This window comes from Danio rerio, chromosome 7 (genome assembly GCF_052040795.2).
Source record: "Danio rerio strain M-AB ecotype USA chromosome 7, GRCz13ab, whole genome shotgun sequence".
Classification (NCBI taxonomy): Eukaryota; Metazoa; Chordata; class Actinopteri; order Cypriniformes; family Danionidae; genus Danio; species Danio rerio.
Window position 1 is genome coordinate 66132150 of NC_141027.1, and position 26822 is coordinate 66158971.

Sequence of the window (26822 nt, forward strand, 5' to 3'; positions counted from 1 at the left end):
CATGCAAACTCCACACAGAAACGCCAACTGAGCCATGGCTCGAACCAGCGACCCAGCGACCTTATTGCTGTGAGGCGACAGCGCTACATGCTGCGCCACTGCTTCACCCCTGTTTTATGTTCAATCCACTTAAAGTTAACTTAATTCCTTCAAGTCATTTCAACACAAATCGATTGTGTGGAACCCAGCATTTGTTCCTCCGGGCTGCTTCAAAAGGCAAAACATCTTGCATTAATATAGAATAATTATAGTCAGTCATAATCATGTATGTTATCAGTTTCACAAAAAAGCAACACCTTTTCTTACACAGTTTGCTTAACTTTTTCTTTCAATGTGATATAAATCGCCATACATTTGCAGAGAGAGGAAGAGAGAGAGAGGAAGAAAGAGAGAGAGAGAGAGAGAGCTCTGTGGCACAAAGCTCCAGTGTCTAGAGACTCCAGCAAGTGTTTATGTGTGTTTCCAAGTGTGTGTCTGTGCGTGTGTGTGTCTGCAGCATACTGATGTGCCGAGCGGAGCGCAGGATGAGGGAGGAGGAGAGAAAGAGAAAATGTGTTGCCCGGGGCAGTGTCTCTCTGTCTATTCGTCTGTGCTCATGAAGAGAGGACACAGCATGCTCTTTTTTTAAAAATTCTTCATCAAATTATGAGCAAGATTAACCTCTTCCTGTAAACCGAGAGAGAAGCAGAGTTTCCAATGTGTGTGTGTGTGTGTGTGTGTGTGTATGTGTGTGTGTGTGTTTAAGACGTGGGCCTCTGTGCCAGCTTTAACTGGGTGTGAAATGATTTGCTGAAAAGACATTTATAAGCATATTTGTGTGTTGCAGGAAACCGTATATTGTCACTGGCTGGCTGAGGGACTCATCGTGTAGGACTGAATGCTGAATGAACTTGTATCGATGCATGTGTGTGAGTGTGTTTGTGCACAAAGAAGAGGTTTTGTTGCTATGGAAGACACACTGCAGTTCCTCACACACCTACTCCAGACTCTCACTTCTACACTCTTTTGTTCATGGCCGACCCGACTTATCACCTTGGAATTAAATATATATTTTAACATTATTTTGTTTTGCATATTCCGTTGTGTGATTTTGTTTGGTCTATTTTATGTTAGAAAGCTAATATTTTCTGTCTAAAAGCATGAACTCTGAATTGGTTCCATAAAGTTTTATTTATGAACCAACCAGCACTTGGAATACACATAAAAGGACCAATCAGGATCTTCTCAGAGGCCAAGATGAGTCATATTACGTCCGTGCTTTAAATCATGACACTCATAGTGCTGTGTTGAATGCTTTTCACATCAGAAACTTTACAAGATGCAGCACTTATTCACATATCTCCGTGAAGATGATACTGTATACAGGTCATACACATCTCACTCTTTAAAAAGATTTTGTAAAATAAAGTGAGATCAATTGTTTGTTTTTGTTTGAAAATATGTTCATATTTTTTAATTATATAAATAGATATAAATGAAACTACTTTGCTGAAGCCTTGCCTGTTTTCTTTTTTTCTTGCTTTCTTTTATTTAAGATCGACAATGAATTGAAGTCTAATGACTTGCATTACAGTTTTACAGTAGCTTGTATAATAATAATAATAATAATAATAATAATAATAATAATAATAATAATTATTATTATTATTATTATTATTATTATTATTATTATTATTTACTCTAAATCATAGGGAATTTAAACACTTTCTGCAATAATGCCATTAATAGGCCAGTATAAGTTTGATACAAATATTATATTATATTGTGATTACAGCTCTTTAAAAATATATATTTTGAAATGCCTGAGTAAAAAAAACAAAACTTTTCTTTTTTTTTTTTTTTTTTTTTTTTTTACCCAACCGAACAGAGTATATTTTATTTTAAAAAAAAGTTATAATATTTTGGAATAGTAAACATGTTAGGCTTAATAATACAAATAAATCATTGACTTCTGCTGTCTTCATTGGTTTCAAAAACATTTATTCACTTATACATAAATCACATAAACAACTTTATACACAGTGTTTAACATAATTGAGTACACCCCATTTTGAAAATTAATATCTTTATTATTGTTTTTCTCAGTGAAAATAGGCAATGTATTGTGGTGCATTTAAACAAAACAGATTTAATTAACAGATATATTTATTAAAATAATATTTTAGTCACCAAAATTTTAATTTAATTTAATTTAATTTAATTTAATTTAATTTAATTTAATTTAATTTAATTTAATTTTATTTTATTTTATTTTATTTTATTTTATTTTATTTTATTTTATTTTATTTTTAAAAAATGTTAAATTTTATTTTATTATTTTTTTTTATTTTAATTAATTTAATTTCATTTTATTTTACTTTATTTGTTTTTTTATTATTTATTTTTTATTTTATTTTTTAAATATTTTAGTTATTTTTATTTTATTGTTTGTTGTATTTATTTATTAATTTATTAACCTATTGTTATTTTATTTAAATTTGTTTTATTTTATTCCATTTTATTCCATTTTATTTTAATAATAAGGTTCTATGTGCATTAGACTTTTTACAAAAAAGTCTTAGTTTACAAATATAAGGATGCTCTTATGCTGTACATGTAGAAGACATTTTAATGACATTCTGTCATCATAATGTATTGAAGAGACATGTTTCCCATATCCCGTTTTCAACATAGAATGCACAATTATACAAGCTATACATCATTGAACTGCTAAGAAAGCAGATAGTAATAAATAAATAAATAAATGGAATGTGACACCATAGATTTACATTGTAGCAAAGATTCAGGAAGCCCTATGTATTTTAGCTTCATATTTCAAGCTTTCTGTGTGTGCTGCATCTATCTCGGGGATATAATAGCACAACATTGATTCTTACTGTCTCCATCTCCCTGCATCATTCTCTACATTGGAGCGTCTATAGATAATCTTTACACAATCTGCTCTCATCACTTGCGTTCTCCCTCAAGGTTTATGACTCAAATGGCAATGCTATTCAACTCTACCCGACGAGCAGCTTTTTGAGCTTTTATTTTTTGGTTTCATGTGTGTAGTTTTAGCAGCCATTGTGTTCTTATAAATATTTACAATTTGCTTATACCGTCTTTTCAAAAACGCTAAACTAATATGATGCTCCTTGGTATAGAGATAGAAAAACAAGCTTATCTTCTTTAATCTGTGTATCAAGCTCCTGTTTCAAAGCCTAACAATTGTTTACAGATAAATTATGTCTGTTTCATCCGTTTATTTATTATATTTAGGATTTATTTTAGTTCTGCTGTTTACAGTATAATCCCCCTGACCTATATTAGTTATCCAAACTTGATATGATTTAAATTTGATTTGATTTGTTGTAAAATAAGGGAGCGGATGAGTTTGACCAGATTGTCTTGATGGAGATGAAGAATTATGTTCTTTTGAAATTCCTCAGAGGATTTGCATTGGGTTTAACCTTTATTTGTGCAGCAATAAAGAACAGAAAAAAAGATAAGTCAGGTAAATCTGAGTCTAAACAGTCGGCTGTGGAAAATATTTAGAATAGGTCAGAGAATAATGAATGCACAAATTGTGTTGTGTCTCACTTTAAATCGCTCTGTTTATGAATATAAAAAGGGTAGGCGTATGTAGTGAAGTGAGCAAATAGTTATGTCAAAATGTGACACTGTCTGACAATGAATAAATGAGTAAATCATAGATTGCGTTAAGTAAATGTCACACCGCTTTCATCTTTATATCATGAAATTATTTTTGCTTTGGTTCATTTATCTTTTCGCAATAATGCTTACCAATTCTTCCAGTGTTTATTTATTTATTTATTTATTTATGTACTCTTTCATTCATTCATTCATTCATTCATTCATTCATTCATTCATTCATTCATTCATATGTTAATTTTCTTTTTGGCTCAGTCCCTTTATTAATCTGGGGTCACCTCAGCGGAATGAACCGCTAACTTATCCAGCAAATGTTTTACGCAGTGGTTTCCCTTCCAGCTGAAACCCACTGGCAAATCATTTATTTATTTATTTGTTTATTTATTTATTCATTCATTCATTTATGTTTGTTTATGTGTTTGTTTGTTTGTTTGTTTGTTTACTTGCTTGCCTACTTATTTTCCTACTGACTTACTTATTTACTTACTTACTGACTTACTTACTTACTTACTTACTTACTTACTTACTTACTTACTTACTTACTTACTTACTTACTTGGTGCCTCTACATCTTAATTAAGCTGTTCTAAAAGTTGGAAGAAATTTGACTGAAGAACTATTTTGTTATCCCCAAAGACCCTTTCAGTAAACAGTTCTTAAAATAATTGCTGTTAATGTGAAGATCATTCTATTCTATTCTATTCTATTCTATTCTATTCTATTCTATTCTATTCTATTCTATTCTATTCTATTCTATTCTATTCTATTCTATTCTATTCTATTCTATCTAGTCTAATCTAGTTTAGTCTATTGTCTGCTACTTTACTTACCCAGAAATAATTTGTTCACATTGTTTACTATTATTATCATTTTTATTTTATTCATTTATTTTTTGCACATGGAGCTTGTAACAAAATTTAATGATTTTAAGTTTATATTATTATTATTATTATTATTATTATTATTATTATTATTATTATTATTAATAATAATAATAATAATAATAATAATAATAATAATAATAATAATAATAATAATAATAATAATAATAATAATAATATATTATAGTATATTTTAATATATTATGTTACGCTACATTGATTATACTTCATATATACACAAAACCTTTATATTTTAATGATATCCTCAAGTGCAGTTCAGGACAAATTTGCTTAAATAACACTAAATCATGTCAAATTAAAAGCAATTAACCCTACGGGAAAGGCTAACCTTATAGTATGTACCATGTTAATTAATGTTTCTAAGCTCTTATTTGTGTAATTACACTTTAACAGGCACTTTCAAATAAACCATCACCTCAGTTTTTTAGATCGACGCATCATCAATCGGTCATTTACTGCTGTGTTGGTTTACTACAGAGGATAGCTGAATTAACATATTGGATCTGTAATAATATATAGTCTACTCCAGACACTTTTAAAGGGTGATTACACAGGTATAAGCTGCTTACCAAATTGCTTATATTTAGTCTTTTCTTCAAAGTGTAAAGTCTATTAAAGTCTTCTTTAATTTATTGGTTCATTTCAAGAGCTAAAAAAAAAAAATAATAATAAGGGCTTATTGTCTTTCCAAAAATATCTGAATCTACTGTAAATTAACTCATTAAGTAACCATGGTCACCGAAGAGGACTGATAGTAAGATTTATTTTCTCCTCTTCTAAACGATGCCTCTGATATGATACACTGTTGGTGTGAATCACATGACCTACAGTAAATGACCAGTCAATCGATTAAAAAACAAAGGAACGATGCGTTCCAATTAAGGCCCAACTGTACACTGTACAGACGCCTGTAAATGTGGACAATACTTGTTTATGACCACTTTTTAAGTGAATTTTATTTAAAGTCATGGTGTACAAATCAGTCTCTGGGCTTGCAGCATAACAAATATCAAAATATTAACAATTTATAAAAAAAATAAAATAAAAAAATACCACATTCTGGTCATCGGATATTAGGCATATATAAAGGGACTAAGCCGACAAGAAAATGAAGACAAGAAAACCAGAAGACAAGAACATGAATATATATATATATATATTCACATATATAGTGGATATGACACCATGTCAAGTTACAAGTACATGACCTGTTACATGCGGCACTCATCGATGTCAGATGTAAAGCAGTGGACCATTCAGAAAAAGATTTTGCTTACAGTAGCAAGTTGGCATAACAACTGTTTTAACTGTTGGTGTATAAGGCACGAACAAAAAAAGTTCTTAAGCTCTCCATCTTGCAACTTTAGATGCAAATATGTGTTGTTGTATGAATTGACCTAAACTGGTCAACAAAAAGGGGAAAATATAAATGCAGTTATGAATAGCTTTTTATATAGTGATTAACATTTGATAAATACCAAACTAGTGCACTACAGTGTTTCTGTAGATTTAATAGTCAATATGCATTCAGTCAATTTCAATGTTTACATTGTGGATCTATTGGAAACTGGTAGCCCATGACTACCATAATATATGTTTTTCTTACTATGGAATTCAGTGACTGCAGGTTACCATTATTATTTTGTTGCTCAACATAATAAAGAAACATCTTCAGAGGGGTTGTGAGCTATTTAACATTAAAACCAGACATGCTTTAAAGGTTAAATTGTGTTAAACACAAAAGAAGATATTTTGAAGAAAGCCATCGACTTCTATATAACGTTCATCAAAATATCTTCCATTGTGTTCGACAGAAGAAATATGAAATATGTTTGTCACTTTTTGAGGGAGACTAAATGGTCAGCAAATTGTACTTTACGGATGAACTATCCATTTAAATCTTACATTAGCCTTTATTATCCAAATATGGCATGCGTTGACATATTGTCATCTTGGAATTATAAGGTTCTGTCTGCGTTCTGAATGATTTTAAGATATTGAGCTTCAAAGCTTCAACAGTATTTGTGTAACTTTTTTTTATTATTTTTGAGGCCTTAAAATGTAAACAACTTATAAAAAAAATAAAAAAAACATTCCATAATGTAAATTAGTTGTCACTTAATAAGAATATGTCAATAACTCAATTTTGACAAAAAATGTCACATAGAACCTTATAATTCTGAGGTGTAATGTGCTATGTGAATTGGCCTAAACACTGAAAAAGGATCAAAACGTGTAATAAAAGATCCAAATTCAGCTTTATTATATATATATATATATATATATATATATATATATATATATATATATATATATATATATATATATATATATATATATATATAGTTATAATAGCTTTTTTCGATAGTCATTAACATTTGACAACATCCAAACTAGGCCATACTGTTTCGGTGGGTTTAATAATCCATGCTCACCCAGTCTATTTTCCAGTTCTATCTTTTCCCTTGTTCTTCTTCTCCTTAAGTGTGTCACTTTTCCAGAAGTCAACATCACCCATTTTTATTGCCGTTTCACACATCGCACTTACGCAACAGAGGTGCTGAGTGTGTGCGGCTGATTGTGTGTGTGTGTGTCTCGCTTGTTCCCTCTCACACTGCTCCCCTTCCGCTCGTTATTAATTCATTGTCCGAATCTGGATCCTCATGACAGTAATGGTGCTATTAACCAGGCCTTCTGCTGAGCTTGCACCTCTCCCTCTCTCTCCATCTACATCCATTCGCTCATTCCCATACAGGGCCAGGTATTACAGGAAGAAATAGGATTTTGTAATTTACTGCTTTGAAAAGATGGGTGTGGAGAAAATGAGGAGAATTAGGCGGATGGACACACTCTCAGCGTGGATATGAGAGCGCAGGTAGGCAGTGATTTGTTGTCTGTGGTCTGGGAAGGAGGAGTCGTGTTCCCGGCTGTGAGCTATTAACACTTCCAGAACATTCTCAAGGGGGGACGCATTATGCCCTTAGGGATTAACATATTATGCACACGCTAGCCCATTTTTCCACATATGTAAACAAGCTGACAATCTCTGTGTGTGTGTGTGTGTGTGTGTGTGTGTGTGTGTGTACAGGAAAGAGAGATAAATAGAGAGCGATTCGTCATTGTCATGTGTAGTTTGGTGTGTACATGCATGCAGACATATACTGGATGTATGATTGGTGTTTTTAAGCTGAACAAACTAAGGTTGCATGTTTAATCAAAATAACGTTTAAAACTGTGATCAGATTACACTGATTTTGATTAAGAAGTCTGTGTTATGTGCTGTGTCGTTATACACAGGAGCAGCTCATTATCGAGGGTCTTCAGTTGCTTGGTTCAGAATCAAGTGTGCTTCGTATGAATTCACATTTGCAAGAGCCCTGAATTTGGGTTGATTATGATTTATTTTTAGGATGGGCAACCGTACCTGCAATAAGAAGTGCTTATAAACCAGCTGTTATAAACAAAGCATTTAATAAATAATTAATTAATTAATTAATTAAAAAATATTTATATTATTTGTATATAGTGAGGGTCAGTTTGATAGCATAACCAAACCAAATAGTGTAGAACTTAATAATAATAGTATAAATAATATAATAATAATAATAATAATAATAATAATAATAATAATAATATAAATTATTATTATTATTCAATTCTAGTCAATTATGTAATTTACTTAAATTATTATGTTGTTATTATAAAAATAAAAAAATAAAAAATAAAAAAATTAAATAAAAAAAATAATAAAATAAATAAATAAATAAATAAATGCACATACATACATACATACATACATACATACATACATACATACATACATACATACATACATACATACATACATACATACACACATACATACATACATACATACATACATACATACATACATACATGCATACATACATGCATACATACATGCATACATACAAACATACATACATACATACATACATACATACATACATACATACATACAAACATACGTACATACATACGTACATACATACATACACGCATACATACATACATACATACATACATACATACATACATACATACATACATACATACATACATACATACATACATACATACATACATACATACATACATACATACATTCATACATACATACATACACACATACATACATACATACATACATACATACATACATACATACATACATACATACATGCATACATACATACATACATACATACATACATACATACATACATACATACATACATACATACATACATACATAGATACATACATACATAAATACATACACACATACATACATACATACATACATACATACATACATAGATACATACATACATAAATACACACATACATACATACATACATACATACATACATACATACATACATACATACATACATACATACATACATACATACATACATACATACATCTTACATACATACATACATACATATACTAATTGAACCTCATTGTAAAGTGTTGTCCTACAGGTTTGGAAATAAAGACTACCATAAATTTTGATACACATTTAATTCATTTGTACCACAATACACCCACATTTAAAGCACTACAAACAAGTTATTTACAACCATGTAACAAATCTCTCTCCATGCTCCATACTTTTTGAGTTTCCAGCAATTCTGTCAGACAGGGGAATCGGTTTTGTAAAATTATCGCATGACTCTCAATCAACTGCTCCTCAATGTCAGGTACTGTCAGCGGCAGCAGTCGTGTTGCAGTTATATACTTCGCTCTTTTGAATGCAGTTTGATGGATTGAACTAAAGAGCAAAGAGTTCATTTGAGGCACGCTGAGCTTACAGCGACTGAGAAATACTGTCATTTAACCGAAACGAGATGAGTTTAGAATATAAATCATCTTCTTTCACTCAGAAGCACACCCCTGAAAATTAATTCAAGACCTTCCCTTTTACTTTACACTGGTCAACCATGACCGACTCACTGAAATAAATGTTTAATTCAATGAGAGATCACATTTCGATAACTTTTTATCAAAAATATATGTATAAATAATCGAAAATAAACTTTTCTTTTATGTTCTTCTTCCTCTTCATGACAAAGAAAACATGATTTTCAGCTCCCAGACTGAATGTAGGACGGAGATTGTGTCCATAAATTATTTCAGTGTTCCCATTTGAACATATTTCTTGTCATCCGTCATCAAATTTCTAACAGTTGTCAAACACTATGGTCAGTTTTCTACCGAAAATCCTTCAGGAAAAGAGCTACGTTCCAGTCTGCGTGTGTGTGTCAGAATGTGCGTTGTGTGTTTGACTGTTTTGTGCCTGGAAACCAGAGAAGCAGGTTCTTTTCCTTTTGGCGGAGGAGATGAATCATATTCCTACTGTCATCACAGCAGTCAAATATCAAAGTCCGCTTAACATCAATCACTTCCTGGAGTGGGCAGAAGCGCTGCCACATCTCAGCCAATCACAGCGCTGTTTTCATGCAGCTATGGATTAACCTCCGCCTACCGCATTTCAGTGGTTGAGGTAAAAACATTTTTTGAGAAAATCTAAATCTCAATGTGTGTTGGGCCAATGTGTTTTTCTTGCGCACATGTGTTTTTTTGTGTGTTTTTTTTTTTATTTTTTCCCACAGACATAATACACAGACAAATTTTTCTCACACACATACACACAATATCACCCACCCAACCAGAGAAACACACACACACACACACACACACACACACACACACACACACACACACACACACATTGATTATTATTCTGTTCAACACCTGCATTGCCCCAGTGTGAAAAAAAGGCAGTGGAGAAATGGAGTCTGTGAAATGAGAGCATGTAAGAATGTGTGTGTGTGTGTTTGTGTGTGTGTTTGAGAGATTATTTCTTCCTCAAAATAAAAGGAGCAGTTTTAATATAATGCCTGAGTTGAGCCGATGCGTTTATTTATTAGAGTCATTGGGCCCTTTCAAACACCCGGCGCAATGTGGCGCAAGGCGCGAAGTAATACTTGTTTGGTAGTTTCAGCTCGGCGCAAGAGTCGTTTTGAGGCGTTGCGCTACACTGTTTAAATAGCAAATGCATTAGCGCTCATATGTGCGTCCATAGGCATTCTGGTCTAAAAAGGAAGACGCTCTGAGGCGCACTGCTGGCGCGTTGCTATTTTGAGAAACTATAATAGATTTTTCATTAGACCAAAACAAACCCGGTCTAAACTCCGGCGCAGAGTTGCGCCTCGCTTACGCACTGCTTAATACGCACAGGAGAGCAATAGGCAAATATCTTTACATATAAAACCATTTAAATATTTAGGATATATATAGGGTATAATAAGAATAGATATAGGATATAAATATAAAGGATTAAAATATTACAAAACATACTATTTTTCTATTTTCTAGCCTACATAAATATGCTACATAAAAATGCTTTTATGCCCTCTTCATCTCGGGAGGCTTTTTCAGTTCATTCATAACAATTTGCTTTTGTTTAATGTTATTATTATTAGCAGTATTATTTACTGTATCCATATTTATATTTGTTTTTTTAAAAACAAGCTTAGATTTGCTTAGATTTGCTGGTGAAATGCTCAGTTTTTCCACTTAGACTTACTTTACGTCCTGTAAATAGCGAATGCGCTTATGGGAGATGGGAGATGGGGCTCTAATTGGTTTATTCTCAAAACACACCTATAACTCATTAAGAAAATAAACTCAACCCTTTTAGACCATCCGCCTTGGCGCAAAGCGGATTTTCCCGTCCTTAAATTAGCAAAAATGCGTTCTGACACGCCCTGAAAACGTTTGCGCCTTGCGTTTTGCGCTCGTCGCATGGACCGTCAAAATAGAGCCCATTATATCACTTTTTTTTTTTCAAATATTGTGCACATGCATACATAGGTTGATTTGAATGTTATTACTTGATTGAATGGGCATTATCAGTGGTTATCAGCTGATAGATGTGGGCCAGTAGGGGCTTTCTAGCGCAGAAGGCCCCTACTGCCCCATATCTATCAGCTGATAACCACTTATACGCCCATTCATTCATTAATTCATTCATTAATTTTCCGTCATTCATTTCATTCAATTTGCATAGTCCCTTTATTATGGAAAACCACGCCAACACGGAAAGAACATGCAAACATCACACAGCAATGCCAACCAGCCCAGCCGGGGCTCAAACCAGCGACCTTCCTGCTGTGAGGCGATTGTGCTACCCACTGCACAACCATGCTGCCAACGCCCATTCAGTCGAGTGATAACATTCAAAGCGGGTGCAAACCTACATACATGCATACACACATACCTACTCTAATTTGATATTCAAAGCAAACATAACCAAAAACATCTGAGACGTTATGATTTTAAAAAGCTATTGACCTCTGGGAAATTGCATCCAACTTTGTCAAACACACAACATTTGTTGCACCATATTATTCCAGATGTTTACCTATGAATATAAAAACGTGTCCTGTGGTTTACCACTTGACTTGTTTGGTTCCAGAATTGTTTCCACCTTTCTACTTTCTTGTCATCCCTCACTTGTTTTTGCCTCCCTCTTGCCCTGTGTGTTTTTAGCAGTCGATAATGAGAATGGCTCTGTTGGCTGAATGGATTAGTCGTCTCTCCCTCAGGGTGCTGGGTTGTTTGTTTGAAGGCACGGTGGCGTCCAGTAAAAACAGCGATGCTGAACACATCCCTTTATCCAGCGTTTGACTTTATAACTCCTAATTCTCCTCAATAGGCTCGTTTTTGTCCTCCAAGATTTGGCCACTGATTGTAGCATTAGCCCGCTGCAGAAGCGTTGACTAAAATGCTTGCACGGAGCTTGTTGTAGTTTGGGTCAAAGCAATCGATGCCTACACACACATGAGCCGACACAAACACACACACATCATTTCCCAATCAATAGCATTAAAAGAAGTATCTGGCCTCTCTGCCTCCTCCCAAAGAGGCTCAGTTTTCTCCAGCTCATGCTTTATTAAAGAGCTCTAATTATGCGCCCCTTATTCTTTATGTTCCCTCTCTTGTTTGCCAGCTTGTTTTTTGCTGGCCCTATTTTCCTCTTCCTCTTTTAGCATGCAAAACATCCCTCTGATTTTCTGTTTAGGGTCTGGCAACGTCGTATAAATGATCAAAGATTGAACAGGGACAGCAGCGTGTGTCTGCTTAATCAGTAATATCGAAGCACACACACACTCACACACATACAACTTCAACCCACACACACACATGCAGTGTTCAGATACTGTCATTCAAAATAAAAGGAAGACAAAGAAGAAGAAAAAAAAGTACTTATACTGCATGGTATAACTAAATCAGTTCCTCCCACCTTTTCTGCATTATTCTGCATTTTAGAAGGACTAGAAATCAAAAAAACATAAAACATCGTTGTGTCCAGCATCCTGGCTATCTTAAAGAAATAGTTCACCCAAAAGTGAAATTTATTAATTTATTCTTATTTTTATTATTTAGTCATAAATTATTCTCCCTTCAGTTGTTCCAAACCTGAGTTTCTTTTCCAAGACATTTTGAAGAATGCTGAAAACCTGCAACCTTTTTTTTTTTTTACCTATTTTCCTTTTCTTCTGTGGATGTCAATTTTTATTTAATTTTTTTTTAAATAAATAGATACATGAATAAAAAAGGAAAAAGAAAACAGGAATAAATAAAAATAAATACAATTAAATTAAAATACAAATAAATTAATTAATTAATTAAAATTAAAATAATAAAAGTAATAAAATAAAATATAAAAAAATATAAATAAATGATTAAATTGATAAAATAAACAAACAAACAAACAAACAAACACACACAAATAAATAAATAAATAAATAAATAAATAAATAAATAAATAAATAAATAAATACAGCGACACAGTGGCACAGTAGGTATTGCTGTCGCTTCACAGCAAGAAGGTCGCGGGTTCGAGCCTCGGCTGGGTCAGTTAGCGTTTCTGTGTGGAGTTTGCATGTTCTCCCTGCGTTTGCGTGGGTTTCCTTGGGGTGCTCCAGTTTCCCCCACAGTCCAAGGACATGCAGTACAGGTGAATTGGGTAGGCTAAATTGTCCAAAGTGTATAAATGTGTGTGTGTGTGTGTGTGTGTGTGTGTGTGTGTGTGTGGATGTTTCCCAGAGATGGGTTGCGGCTGGAAGGGCATTGATCAGTGTGTGTTTGTAAAATAACAATTTCTATCACATTCTAATGTATTGCACATGACATTAATTTGGTCGTCAAAAGTCATATATATATATATATATATATATATATATATATATATATATATATATATATATATATATATATATATATATATATATATATATATATAAGTAAATCAATTTTCTTCATAATTTTTGGCCATATGCCCTTTTTTCAACTTATATTAACGTACATTTTTATCATACATGGTTGGCAGAGAGACTGCTACCATTTCTATCTGGTATTAGCATGCATTTAAAAGGATCTGTTCTGTGTACTTGTGTTCAGATTTTATTAAGACCTTCTTTCCTTTTATTGGTTCTTACTTAAAATCACTGTCTCATCTCATAAGGGCTCAGTGTGACTACTATGCTATTAAGTGAACAAACCCATGTGCCATGGCGTACAGGAGGGTGGAAACTCAAGTGGATGAAAGGGATGGTGATGGCAACTGTCATTGTCTTGCTTTCAAAAGTGAATAAATTCATCTATTTATAGAAAATCATCATATGAAATCATTTTCATATGAAATCATTTTAAATGAAAATGCCATTTCCACCTGGCATTAGCATTTATTTAAATGCATCTGCTGTTTGTACTTGTTTTTAGATTTCATTCTTCCTTTTTATTGGTTCTTGATCTACATCACTGTCTCATCTCATGAGTGCTCATTGTGACTACTGCAGTATATTATTAAGTGAATAAACCCATGTACCATGGCTTACAAGAGAGTGGAATTTCAAGTGTGTGAAATGGATGGTGATGACAGCTATCATCATCTTGACTGTATTTTGGAAACATAAACAGCTTTTGTTTTTGCTTTTCAATGGGTAAGATAATTTTCAACATGGTCAAAAGTGGACAAAACAAAACATAGGCCTGTTTACACCTAGTTGTCCACTTGTAGTCCGACTGACTGAAACACAAACTACTGTAATTCCACACTTAAACTTGACACCCGGTAATAAGATGCATTTTGGTCAGTCGGAAGTAAACTAAAGGTATATTATATCAAATATTAACATATACACATTATTTAATAAGCCTTGAGTGGTTTCAAACCTATGAGTTTCTTTCTAGTGTTTCTGACCGTACACTAAAGAAGATACATTAAAGAAAGCAGTAAACCTGTAACCCTTAACATCCTAAATAAGGAAAAGAGACACTGTGGAAGTCAAAGGTTTACACATTTTCAAATGTCTTCAAATGTCTTTGTTTGAAGCCAACAGAAGAAAGAAACTCCTAAAGGTTTGAAACAAGTAAAGGATGAGTAAATGATGACAAGATTTTATTTTTTTTGGGGGGGGGGGGGGGGGGGGGTAAACTATCCCTTTAAGGAGACACGACTCTTTGCATTTGAAAATTTACTACGTTACTTTCTAGTATTCCAGGAAAAATTGTATTTACAAATTATTAAGTTGTTATTCAGTTATTTGGGTTGGAACTAGATGGCAATGGACATTTGGTATGTACAATTCAACACAAAATAGCTCTGCATGATGATTGTGAAGAAAAAGTTTATTAATTCAGCCATTTTTTTTTCTTATAAGTTTAACATATATTTTAAAAAAGACACGCAAACAGGTTAAACTAAGCTAAATGGCTCTAAAATACCTGGCCTAAAGTTGTGTGATAAGAAAGAGGAAACAAAGACTAGACAGTTGTCTAGACACACACATTTAACATCTAGATTTCAGTTCAAGTAACTAGCAAAATACAGATTGTGTTTGCTAAAATAAAGAAGGGGTTATGTAAGAAGAACCAATCATGTTGAAGAATTTGTGTGTGTAATGCATCCATTCAATGTAAACTGTATATATATATATAAAATATATATATATATATATATATATATATATATATATATATATATATATATATATATATATATATATATATATATATATATATATATATATATATATATATATATATATTTATATATATATATATATATATATATATATATATATATATATGTAAAGCAGATTGTTTAACGCATTTCTAAACATAATAGCTTTAATAACTCATCTCTGATAACGGATTTATTTTATCTTTGCCATGATGACAGTAAATAATATTTTACTAGATATTTTAAGACACTTCTGTACAGCTTTAAGTGACATTTAAAGGCTTACCTAGGTTAATAAGGTTAACTAGGCAAGGTATTGTATAATGATGGTTTGTTCTGTAGACAGTCGAAAAAAAAATAGCATAAAAGGATTAATAATTTTGACCTCAAAATGCTTCATTATAAATTTAAAACTATTTTTATTCTTGTCGAAATAAAACAAAATCAAATCAAATCAAACAAATTAATTTAAATTAATTAAACAAACTGAAGACATGTTCAATCAGTGTACAATGCATTACAGAATTCTTACATTTCCCCAGTTCAAGAATTTTTCACAATTTATGTGTTTATTAATTTAATTTAATTTAATTTAATTTAATTTAATTTAATTTAATTTAATTTAATTTAATTTAATTTAATTTAATTTAATTTAATTTAATTTAATTTAATTTAATTCATTATTTAACTATTTCATTTTATTTAATTTGTTTGTTGTTTTGTTTTGTTTTAGTTTATTTTAGTTTAGTTTAGTTTAGTTTAGTTTAGTTTAGTTTAGTTTAGTTTAGTTTAGTCTATTCTATTCTATTATATTATATTATATTATATTATATTATATTATATTATATTATATTATATTATATTCTAGTCTAGTCTAGTCTAGTCTAGTCTAGTTTCGTTTAGTTAAGTCTATTCTATTCTATTCTATTCTATTCTATTATATTATATTCTAGTCTAGTCTAGTCTAGTCTGGTTTAGTTTAGTTTAGTTTAGTTTAGTTTAGTTTAATCTAGTCTAGTTTAGTTTAGTTTAGTTTAGTCTATTCTTGTTTAGTTTAGTTTAGTTTAGTTTTGATTTGATTATGAGAAGGTCAACTTAAGAAGTACAACATGTATGTATAAATGCTAAATGAAACAATGAAAAATGATACACACAAGAACAACATTCTGCTCTGATATCAACAAATCGTTGTGGAACATAGTGCTTTTAACTTTCTTTTATCTTCAAATAAAACTTGCTGTACAATGCTGCTTGGGCAACGTGCAAGAATGTCCTACAAATGCATTGAGTCATCTATTGCGGCTTTTCAAAGACATTCAACTACACGAAAATTAACATTATAAAAACCTAATGCATTTCAACTTTGGACAAACCTCACATTTAAACCTGCATTTAGCATCACTGACTTAATCGCATCAACAAAAATGCAACTCAATAACAGAGCACATATTGCAATTAAATTCAGGCTAGATGTTGATGTTTGTATGCTGTTTGATGTCCTAAAATTTGAATTTTGTATTGCAAATCGGATTTGCTTTTGATATAATAATTAATAGACATTAATTACAACATTTTTTCATTTGTGGAGAACTGTTTCTTCAGAAGTAAACAGCATGCACCATCAGGTCTAATAGTCTTTTGAATATCTTAATTTGTATTTTGAAATGCATTACTCAACACAAATGATCTATTTCCGCTCTTAGCTTAGTTCTAGAAATAGACTCCACTGGACTTTGAATTTCATTTTTCAGACAGTATCATAACTAGCATTTCCACTAAATTATAGTGACACAAACCATAGCAGTCTGGTCTGTGGTTATTTTATGTTTGCTTTGATTTGTTTGTCATCATGTAAATCTTTTGTGCCGTGTGCTCTGGGCTAGCGTTCATCGCGATTACATCTAATGTTTTTTTTCTTTCTTTTTCTGCCTGCCATACACTGATAAACAGAATGTCAAGGAGAGCCAGAACAGAGAAACCCAATCCAAATACTTCTGACTGCGTACGCTTACACAAACCTATTTTCACATAGAGGCACTGTTTGACAATTACAGTTACAATTCGAACATTCGAAATGTTCGACAATTCGAACATTTACATAATGTGTGTGTGTGTATGTGTGTGTGATATTCTTGGCTGACATGTGTGGTTCTGTTAAGTCTGTTGTTTATTATGCAGTTATTGTGTACCTGCTGGACTTTCAGGTGCGCGTGTGTGTGTGTATGTGCTATTTAATAATAATAATAATAATAATAATAATAATAATAATAATAATAATAATAATAATAATAATAATAATAATAACAATAACAATAATAATAATAATAATAATAATAATAATAATAATAATAATAATAATAATAACAATTATTATTATTATTATTATTATTATTATTATTATTATTATTATTATTATTATTATTATTATTATTACTATTGTTGTTGTTATAATAATAATAATAATAATAATAATAATAATAATAATAATAAATTAACAACAACAACAACAACAATACTACTACGACTACTACTACTACTACTACTACTACTACTACTACTACTACTACTACTAATAATAATAATAATAATAATAATAATAATAATAATGGTAATAATAAATTAAGAATAACAAGAACAACAAGAACAACAACAACAACAACAACAACAATAATAATAATAATAATAATAATAATAATAATAATAATAATAATAATAATAATAATAATAATGATGATGATGATGATGATGATGATGATGATGATAATGATATTATTATTATTATTATTATTATTATTATTATTATTATTATTATTATTATTATTATTATTATTATTATTATTATTATTTATAAACATGACACACTACATATTAACAGTATTTCTTGAGAAAAGAATAAAACAGCTTCTTCAGAGTGTCTTTCAATACAGCAAGAAGCATTTTTAAGCCAGAGCATATAGTTACAACCTCTTTTAGCAAAGGCTAACCGGGTCATGCTAACCATCCAAACTTTGACCTCTTTGTATTGACATGAAAAATCTGTAAATGTGTGTGTTCAGAACAGCGCTGTTGTATTGTTCTAACATCAAAGTGCAACATCAGCTGAACAGAGCAGATGAAACGAGAGAGAAAACTGATGAGATACAAAAGAGAATGAGACAAGGAAGAGGGACAAATTACAGCTCACGTACGGAATATAGATCCAAAGCAGCAGCAGCAGCAGCAGCAGACACCATATAGAAAAATGAAATTGAAATGAGAGAGAACAGCAAGTTGAGTGTTTGCAAAAGGAGGGGTTTAGCCAGTCTCCGCGGGGCTTTCAGACGATCCTCAGATGACCCGGCTTTGAATGCTGTTTTGTAATGAGGGATGGGAATGGCAAGAAAAAAAAGAAAAAGAAAAGATTTGTATGTTAAGCGCTGCTCCCAGATCAGTCCAAATCTGCAAATAATGCTTTGTTGCAGGGCTAAACAATCAAATGTGATGTTTAATGTGGCATACATGAACATATTGCAGTGGGGGAAACACGTTCTGGTCACATTTGAGAGCTGATTGCTTGCACAACACCAGATAAGCAAACGCTTCCTTTTCATTTTTTTTTTTCTCATGCTAATTTGAATTTTGCTCAAAGGAAGTGATGAGAGGGCAACGAAAGGTCCTCATATCCAATTAAACTTAGCTAATCCAACAGATCTAACTGAGTGCTGGCAGACACACACACACACACACACACACTCATACACGCACATACAGTACAAATACACGCACACACTATGTACACTACAAAATACACACATGCTACTTCAGATCAGGTGGCTTCTGCAATGCTTGACAGATAAGAGCCTTGTCATACAGTGCACATGTTTAAATTGTGTGTGTGTGTGTGTGTGTGTGTGTGTGTGTGTGTGTGTGTGCCGCCTGATCTCACGAGGAAACAGAAGTATTTTACATTTTGTCAGCTAAGTGGCTAATTCGTACAAATTCGTACAAGTTCAGACGTTCAGAAATGTACGATTTTAAAAAGGAGGCTTGGCACCTAACCCCACCCCTAACCCCAACCGTCAAAGTGTGATAAGCAAATCGTACTAAATTGTACAAATTAGATTGTTCGAATTCAAACGAATTAGCCAATAAATCAAAAAGTTACGAATGTGTGTGTGTGTGTGTGTGTATGTGTGTATGCATACTTGCATACTTGTTTATAATGACAATACATTGTATGATGATACACTATTAACAATGTTTGTAAATTACACATTATTATTATTATTATTATTATTATTATTATTATTATTATTATTATTATTATTATTATTATTGTTATTATTATTATTAGTATTATTATTATTATTATTAGTTGTAGTAGTAGAAGTAGTAGTAGTATATCAGCATACTCCCTTTTTTAATCAGGAGTCGCCACAGCGGAATGAACCCTGACTTAGCCAGCATATGTTTTACACAGCAGATACCCTTCATTTAACTGCAATAAGAAGTGTATTTTACTGTAGTACAGTTATGCCGAATGTTACTGTATTTTAAAGTATTTAAAAATTGCTGTATATTTTACAGTAAATATTTACAATACTTTGTGGAGAATTTGATGTTTTCCCATTTAAACAGAATGCCCGAGGATACTGCCTGAGAGGCGTTTCAAAGATGGCCTCCGAGTGATATGACTTGCCTTAAACTGATTTTGAAGCAAGAAAATTGTTAACAGTATACTAGAGTATGAACTACGTGAACACTATAAAGGTATTTTATGATGCCATGACTTACGTCAGCTTAAATCAAAATGTATTTAAATAAAAATGAAAAAAAAAAACAATAATAACATTAAACAAGGTCTTTTGATATTAAAAATTTGCCACATGCACTGTTAAAAAAATCTGATTAATCCATCATATATATATATATATATATATATATATATATATATATATATATATATATATATATATATATATATATATATATATATATATATATATATATATATATATATATAGTATTTTTGTTATTTTGACCAATTGTGATTACATGCTATAAAACCTAAATCCAGAGCACTTCCCAAGTGTTATCTTTAGGTAAGAAGGTTAAATAAAATAGTAAAAAAAATATTTCCTTTAATTTAATTTAATTTTATTTTATTTAATTTTATTTTATTTTATTTTATTTTATTTTATTTTATTTTATTTTATTTTATTTTATTTTATTTTATTTTATTTTATTTTATTTTATTTTATTTTATTTTATTTTATGGGATGTTAACATGTTGTCTACCCGAGTGTTTTTTATAAGAGTTGGTTTGCTGTTTTTACAATATAAAACACATTCAGCCTAAGGAGTTGTCCTAAATCATAAATACAAGTGTATGTGTGTGAGAACTAGGATGTGTGTGAGGTTAACAGAGGGATTTGTCTCAGAAGAGAGGGAATCTCTCTCAGAGATGAACATTTTCTTCGTCTGTCCTTCTTTTAGTTATGAAAAATCATACAGCTGGTCCATTACTTATTCATGGGGATTCTGCCGAGGATTTTCTCTCTCCTCATTTCCTCCGTCCCTTCACCCCCTCCTTTCTTTGCCCAGCTCATGCTTAAGCAGAGTCACTGAACTCAAATTAATAGCAGCTTGTTAATTCCTTTTGAAAAAAAAAAAGAGAGAGAGAAAGAAAGAGAGAATGTGTGTATGTGTGTGGGGCTGCACTAAAATAAGAGTAGGCTAAAGGTAAAGGTAAATTGAATGGAAGAGAGGAAGCTGTGAGTTTGCCTTTTGGGTTTTTGATTTGCCTTTTCCATACAGTGACACATGCAGTGGTGAATGTGTGCGCTGCAGATTAACCAGTGACTCACTGGCCGCTTCACATCTCCCTCAAACCAGTCATGCTTTATAGAGCTGCTGCTTAACTGATTTGACTTGAGGACTCCGAATTTAAGTAGTGACTAATACAAGTGGGCTACCACAAACTGTTTATTGTGCAAAACCGAACAAAATCTGATGTAAGCAATTATACTGTATTTGCTTCATCATTCTCGTGAGCTAATATCCAATGACACTGAATGACACATGAAAAGGGATTTTATATTAAAAACAAAATAATCAGTTCTGTATTTCACATTGTCAGTTGGCATTTCAGTGTGGAGGTCGTGTTGACGTGGGTTTCCTCTGGGTGCTCCGGTTTCTCCCACAGTCCAAACACATGCGCTATAGGTGAATTGGATTAACTAAATTGGCTGTGGTGTATGTGTGGTAATGTGAGAGTAGTGTATAGGTGTTTTCCTAGTGTTGGGTTGTGGCTGGAAGGGCATCCGCTGCATAAACATATGCAGGATAAGTTGGCGGTTCATTCCGCTGTGGCGACCCCTGATTAATAAAGGGACTAAGTCGAAAATAAAATGAACGAATGAATGAAAGACTCAAGTATGCAAATATAAAAAGGAATGTCTTATAGCCTGTGATGAGCAACTTTACTTGTACAGTAACATTTTAATCAATCAAGTGGAATTAATTGATTTCAGTTTTACGTGGATTTCATTACTTTTAAATAATATATCATGTTTTATAATTAGGTATATTTAATGTATTGTGTTTTATGTGCAGCAGAGGTAATGATAAGTGCAAAGATGCATCAAAGTATGGTAAAGTGTGATTATATGCTCAAAACATTTGCCAACATTTTTTTATAAAATTATTTTAAATGTGGAATAAATTTAACCACTAATTATAACTTGCTCCAACTCTTAGCAATAAAGCATAAATCCAAAGCATTTTCCAAATGTTCTCTTTATATATAAGCAGGTTAAATAAAATACTGACAAAGGAATTTTATTTTATTTTATTTTATTTCATTTTTTTATGCATACTGTATTTATTTTGCTTTACTTTTAGTATTTAGGATTGTTTTTCCCTCTTGTTCAGGTATGTGACCCTTTAGTATCACAGATCTGGTATCAGAACTTATCTCGATAAAGGAAGTCAGTGTCTGGTTTCATATGTTGTAGAAGTGTTTCTTTGGATGTGCTGAATATTTGTCAAAAAAAAAAGTAATAAAAAATAAAATAAAATAAATGGCAAAACATTTTTATTATTATTTTAAATGTGGAATACATTTTGTGAAAAAAAGTGATAAAAATATTATATATATTTTTTATATATTTTATTTTATTTTATTTTATTTTATTTTATTTTATTTATTTTTTATACCCTTTAGTATCACAGCTCTGTTATCAGGTATAATTTAGGTTAAGGAATTTGGTTTTAAGACCACATGTCGGTGTCTAATTTTCATATGTTGTAGTAGGGTTTTTTTTTTTTTTTTGGATCTGCTGAATATTTGTCTAAAAATTGTGATTATTCGGCAACATTTAAAATATATATATATATATATATATATATATATATATATATATATATATATATATATATATATATATATATATATATATATATATATATATATATATATATATATATTTTTTTTTTTTTTTTTTTTTTTTTAATGGGAAATAAATGTTATCTCCAATTATAATTTACTCCAACTCTTGGCAATAAAACATAAATCCAGAGCAGTTTCCAAGTCTTCTATTTATATGTAAACAGGTTAAATAAAAAAGTAACAACTATATTTTTATTTTATTATTTTATTTTATTTTATTTTATCTTATTTTATTTTATTTTATTTTATTTTATTTTATTTTATTTTATTTTATTTTATTTTATTTTATTTTATTTTATTTTATTTTATTTTATTTTATTTTATTTTATTTTATTATTTTTTTTAATTATTTTTTTTATATCTTGTCCAGGTATGTGACTCTTTATTATCACAGCTCTGGTATCAGATATAATCAAAATAAAGGAAGCTAGTCTTGAAACCACAGGTCGGTGTCTGGTTTGTATATGGTGTAGTGTTCAAACCAGAAAAAAAAAAAAAAAAAGAAACTCTGTAACCTGGAAATGTTTTCATCTCGACACGGCCAGTTGACATTATTCAAATGCTCTGGGCTACTCGATAAACAGCACCTTTATGTATATTTATACACACTTCTGTGATTTGAATTTGCTGGGATTTTGTCGAAAGCCTGTTCCAACACACATCATTCCGTTTATTGCTTCATGTAACCACAACGAGCCCGAAGCCATCCTGCAAAACTTTCCTACAACTGCGACACGTAAACTTGCCGTCTCCTCCATCACGGGGACATAAAACAGACGCTCTCCAGTTAAACATGCGCAGGTTGTTTCTGCTCAGTCTAATCAGTGAAATACAACAGGTACTGTAAATGTGTCAGCCGATATTTACACATCAAGCCAACATGCTGATATTCGATCCGGTCATATTTTAAACAATTCTCAGTTTCATGTGATAAACAGTAATAGTATTGTTTTAATGGGGCCCGTTGTGTTTGGATAAACCCAGACCCGGCGATTCTGAATGATATTTGATATGTAGAATTACAAGTGCACGAACAGCAGTTTTGTTATCGTATGTAACATGGCGTCTTGGATATTGTGCAGACAAAATATTGACAAAACCTGTTTAGACTTACTAGCAATGATGATGTGTGTAAATGTGTCTGTGTATGTGTGTGTGTGTGCTATGTTCAGCCAGATAAATCACTATCCACAGAAATATCTGTTATGATTGGCTTTTTTTACTTCTCATATTTAAGAATTAAAGCGCTGCTGTCTACTTTTGGCATATATTTCAAGCCTAATTTCTGCCCCATGTCAGCACCTGCCAAGCCAGATTCCTCCGGCGAGAAATAACATCTGATTCTGGTTCTGGTTAGCACTAAAGGTGGATCACGTTGCAAAGTTATACATATATATGCTATTTGCTGGATTTTTTTACAACATTAAATGCCACCATTGTCGTTTCTAAAAGGGACAGAGATGAGATTTGAGAGTCTTATGATGCAGGCGAGTCGTGACGGGCAGCATTAGCATGTTTTTGTTAACACTCGTGCGTTGCCTCATTATAGTCATTTAAGAAGTGCAGCATGTGCTGTCTTGGCTCTTGATGTGTGTTTGTCAAAGAAATACAGGATAAGAGTGTGCGTGTGAGTAAATGTCGGTGCCTTTGAACTGGTAAAGAAACCTGCCATTCCAGTTTAAAGCATGTTGTAACACACAAGCCACATATTTTTAAACTATAATAGGTCAATTAAATATTTTGCTTATATGTTTCCGGATATTGATTTGGATAATTCAGTTTAGTTCCTTTGAGCAATGTTTTAAAAGACGCCTATGATGAAAATTATATTTTGTAAGCTGTTGGGACAGATCTGTGTGCAGTGTCCACAGTCATTATGGAGCGATATAAGCACAGTAAGTCTCATTTCTTTGAAATTTTCTGATATTAAAATAGGAAAATAGGATCCAAATCCCTCCCATTTTGAGGCCGACCGCAACTGACGAAAACGCAATTAATGGTCGTGCATTAACATGTTTACGTATAGTAACTTGTATAATCATATCAACAAGGCAGGAGGTGCGCAAACCAACTGGGATTAAAAAGATCTGTTCAGATCGCTGTGATCATCAATTATCATCAAATGTTATCAAGAATGAGTTTGTCAAGACTCAAAACGATTTTAAAATTGTGCATGTTACTTACAGTAATTTTACCAGCTTTACTTTTGTGGACGTTAAATTAGTTTTTTTTTTTTTTTTTGTACAGTAACATAACAGATACATATATATATATATATATATATATATATATATATATATATATATATATATATATATATATATATATATATATATATACAGCATTGGATATTAACATGTATCCTGTCCCATTTGACCTGTAAAACCACTGTGACAACATTGTGTGTGACTCATCGTTGCAGAAAGGCTTGAATTAACTCAACAACAGATACATCAAATAATCATTGGGAAAGTCCTTACTGTAGTAATTCACACAAACGTTACATGAGATCTGCTTCCTTCATGTCTGTCACTGTGCTGTTTATCTGACACATCCAGAAACAAAGACACTGAGACAGGCACATGGGAAGGACTAACATTAAATGGGCAGGCAACAAAAGCAGCTACAGTGTGCTCAGAGCAGAAAATCCAATGTTCTGTAAGGTATAACAAATAATTCGATTAGTGTTTGAGCTGAAACTTTACAGACACATTTTAGAGACACACAAGACACATCTTAAATCTTGAAATGGGTAAAATGGGTGCCTTTTAAAGCCATATATATATATATAAATATATAAATATATATATATATATATATATATATATATATATATATATATATATATATATATATATATATATATATATATATATATATATATATATATATATATATATATATATATATATATATATATATATGTATTAATAAGCATAGTTTTATTTATGTATCTCTAATACAAGTGTCAGAGTGTGTCTGCTTTCGCAATGTGACACTTGTTTTCTTCATCTTGATTACTTCAGTCTGTGAACAGGTGGAACATTTGAGGTTTCTCCCATTCTCTGTTTATCTGTGTTGATATCTCACCTCGGTTTACTTGGCCAGAAAGGCCCTCGTGTCATTTGATCAAGCTAGTTGTCCTCATCCATTTGGCTATTAACCTGACAACCTGTTGATCTCACAGTGGCCTGTAGAGCAGCTGCTCTAATGGGCCGACAGAGATTACAGTCAGCCAATCAATAAGCACTGGCCAGCATTTCATTTGTTTGTAGTGGAATATTCAAAAACAGGTTGTTTTAAGTGAGGGGGGATTTTAAAGAGGGCACTGGGGTGGTGCACCTCTACTTTATTTGTCACTTATTATTTTTTAGTGTTTTTTTTTTTTGTCACTTATACAGTTAAGTATACAGATACAGACTTATACAGATAATTCGGAATCATTGTTTCCTCTCTGAATTTTTGTTTTTCAAATATTTCTCAAATGATTTTGGGAAATGATTTCCCAAATTTTCACAGTGTGTTTGACAATATTTTTTTTTTTCTTCTGGAGAAAGTCTTATTTGTTTTATTTTGGCTTGAGCAAAAGCATTTTTTTTTTAAAATTATTTTTAAATTTATTTGGTTGAGTTTAGTTTAGTGCTGTTCATCAGAGAGAAGACACTTTTAACCAAAATACTTCATATTAAAATTACAATTAATAACTAGTTTCTAAAACATAATTCATTTTGAATTTGCCATGATTTGTTTTAAGACTCTAGTATTCCTTTTTAGTATT

At 31.5% G+C, this 26822-nt stretch overlaps 1 protein-coding gene and 1 long non-coding RNA gene across 6 annotated transcripts in view; one reads left to right on the forward strand and one right to left on the reverse strand.

Annotated features, from left to right (window-relative positions):
- Window positions 1-26822, reverse strand: part of LOC147843249 (uncharacterized) — a 650118-nt gene that overhangs the window by 132678 nt on the left and 490618 nt on the right. The window lies entirely within an intron of this gene.
- The window catches only part of pcdh7b (protocadherin 7b), a 236814-nt gene that overhangs the window by 67446 nt on the left and 142546 nt on the right, over window positions 1-26822 (forward strand). Inside the window, exon 2 of one of the 5 annotated variants that reach the window (XM_087259427.1) lies at window positions 827-1493. Within the exon in view, the coding sequence (XP_087115553.1) occupies window positions 827-871 (45 nt within the window). The 3' untranslated portion in view covers window positions 872-1493. 5 annotated transcript variants of the gene reach the window in all.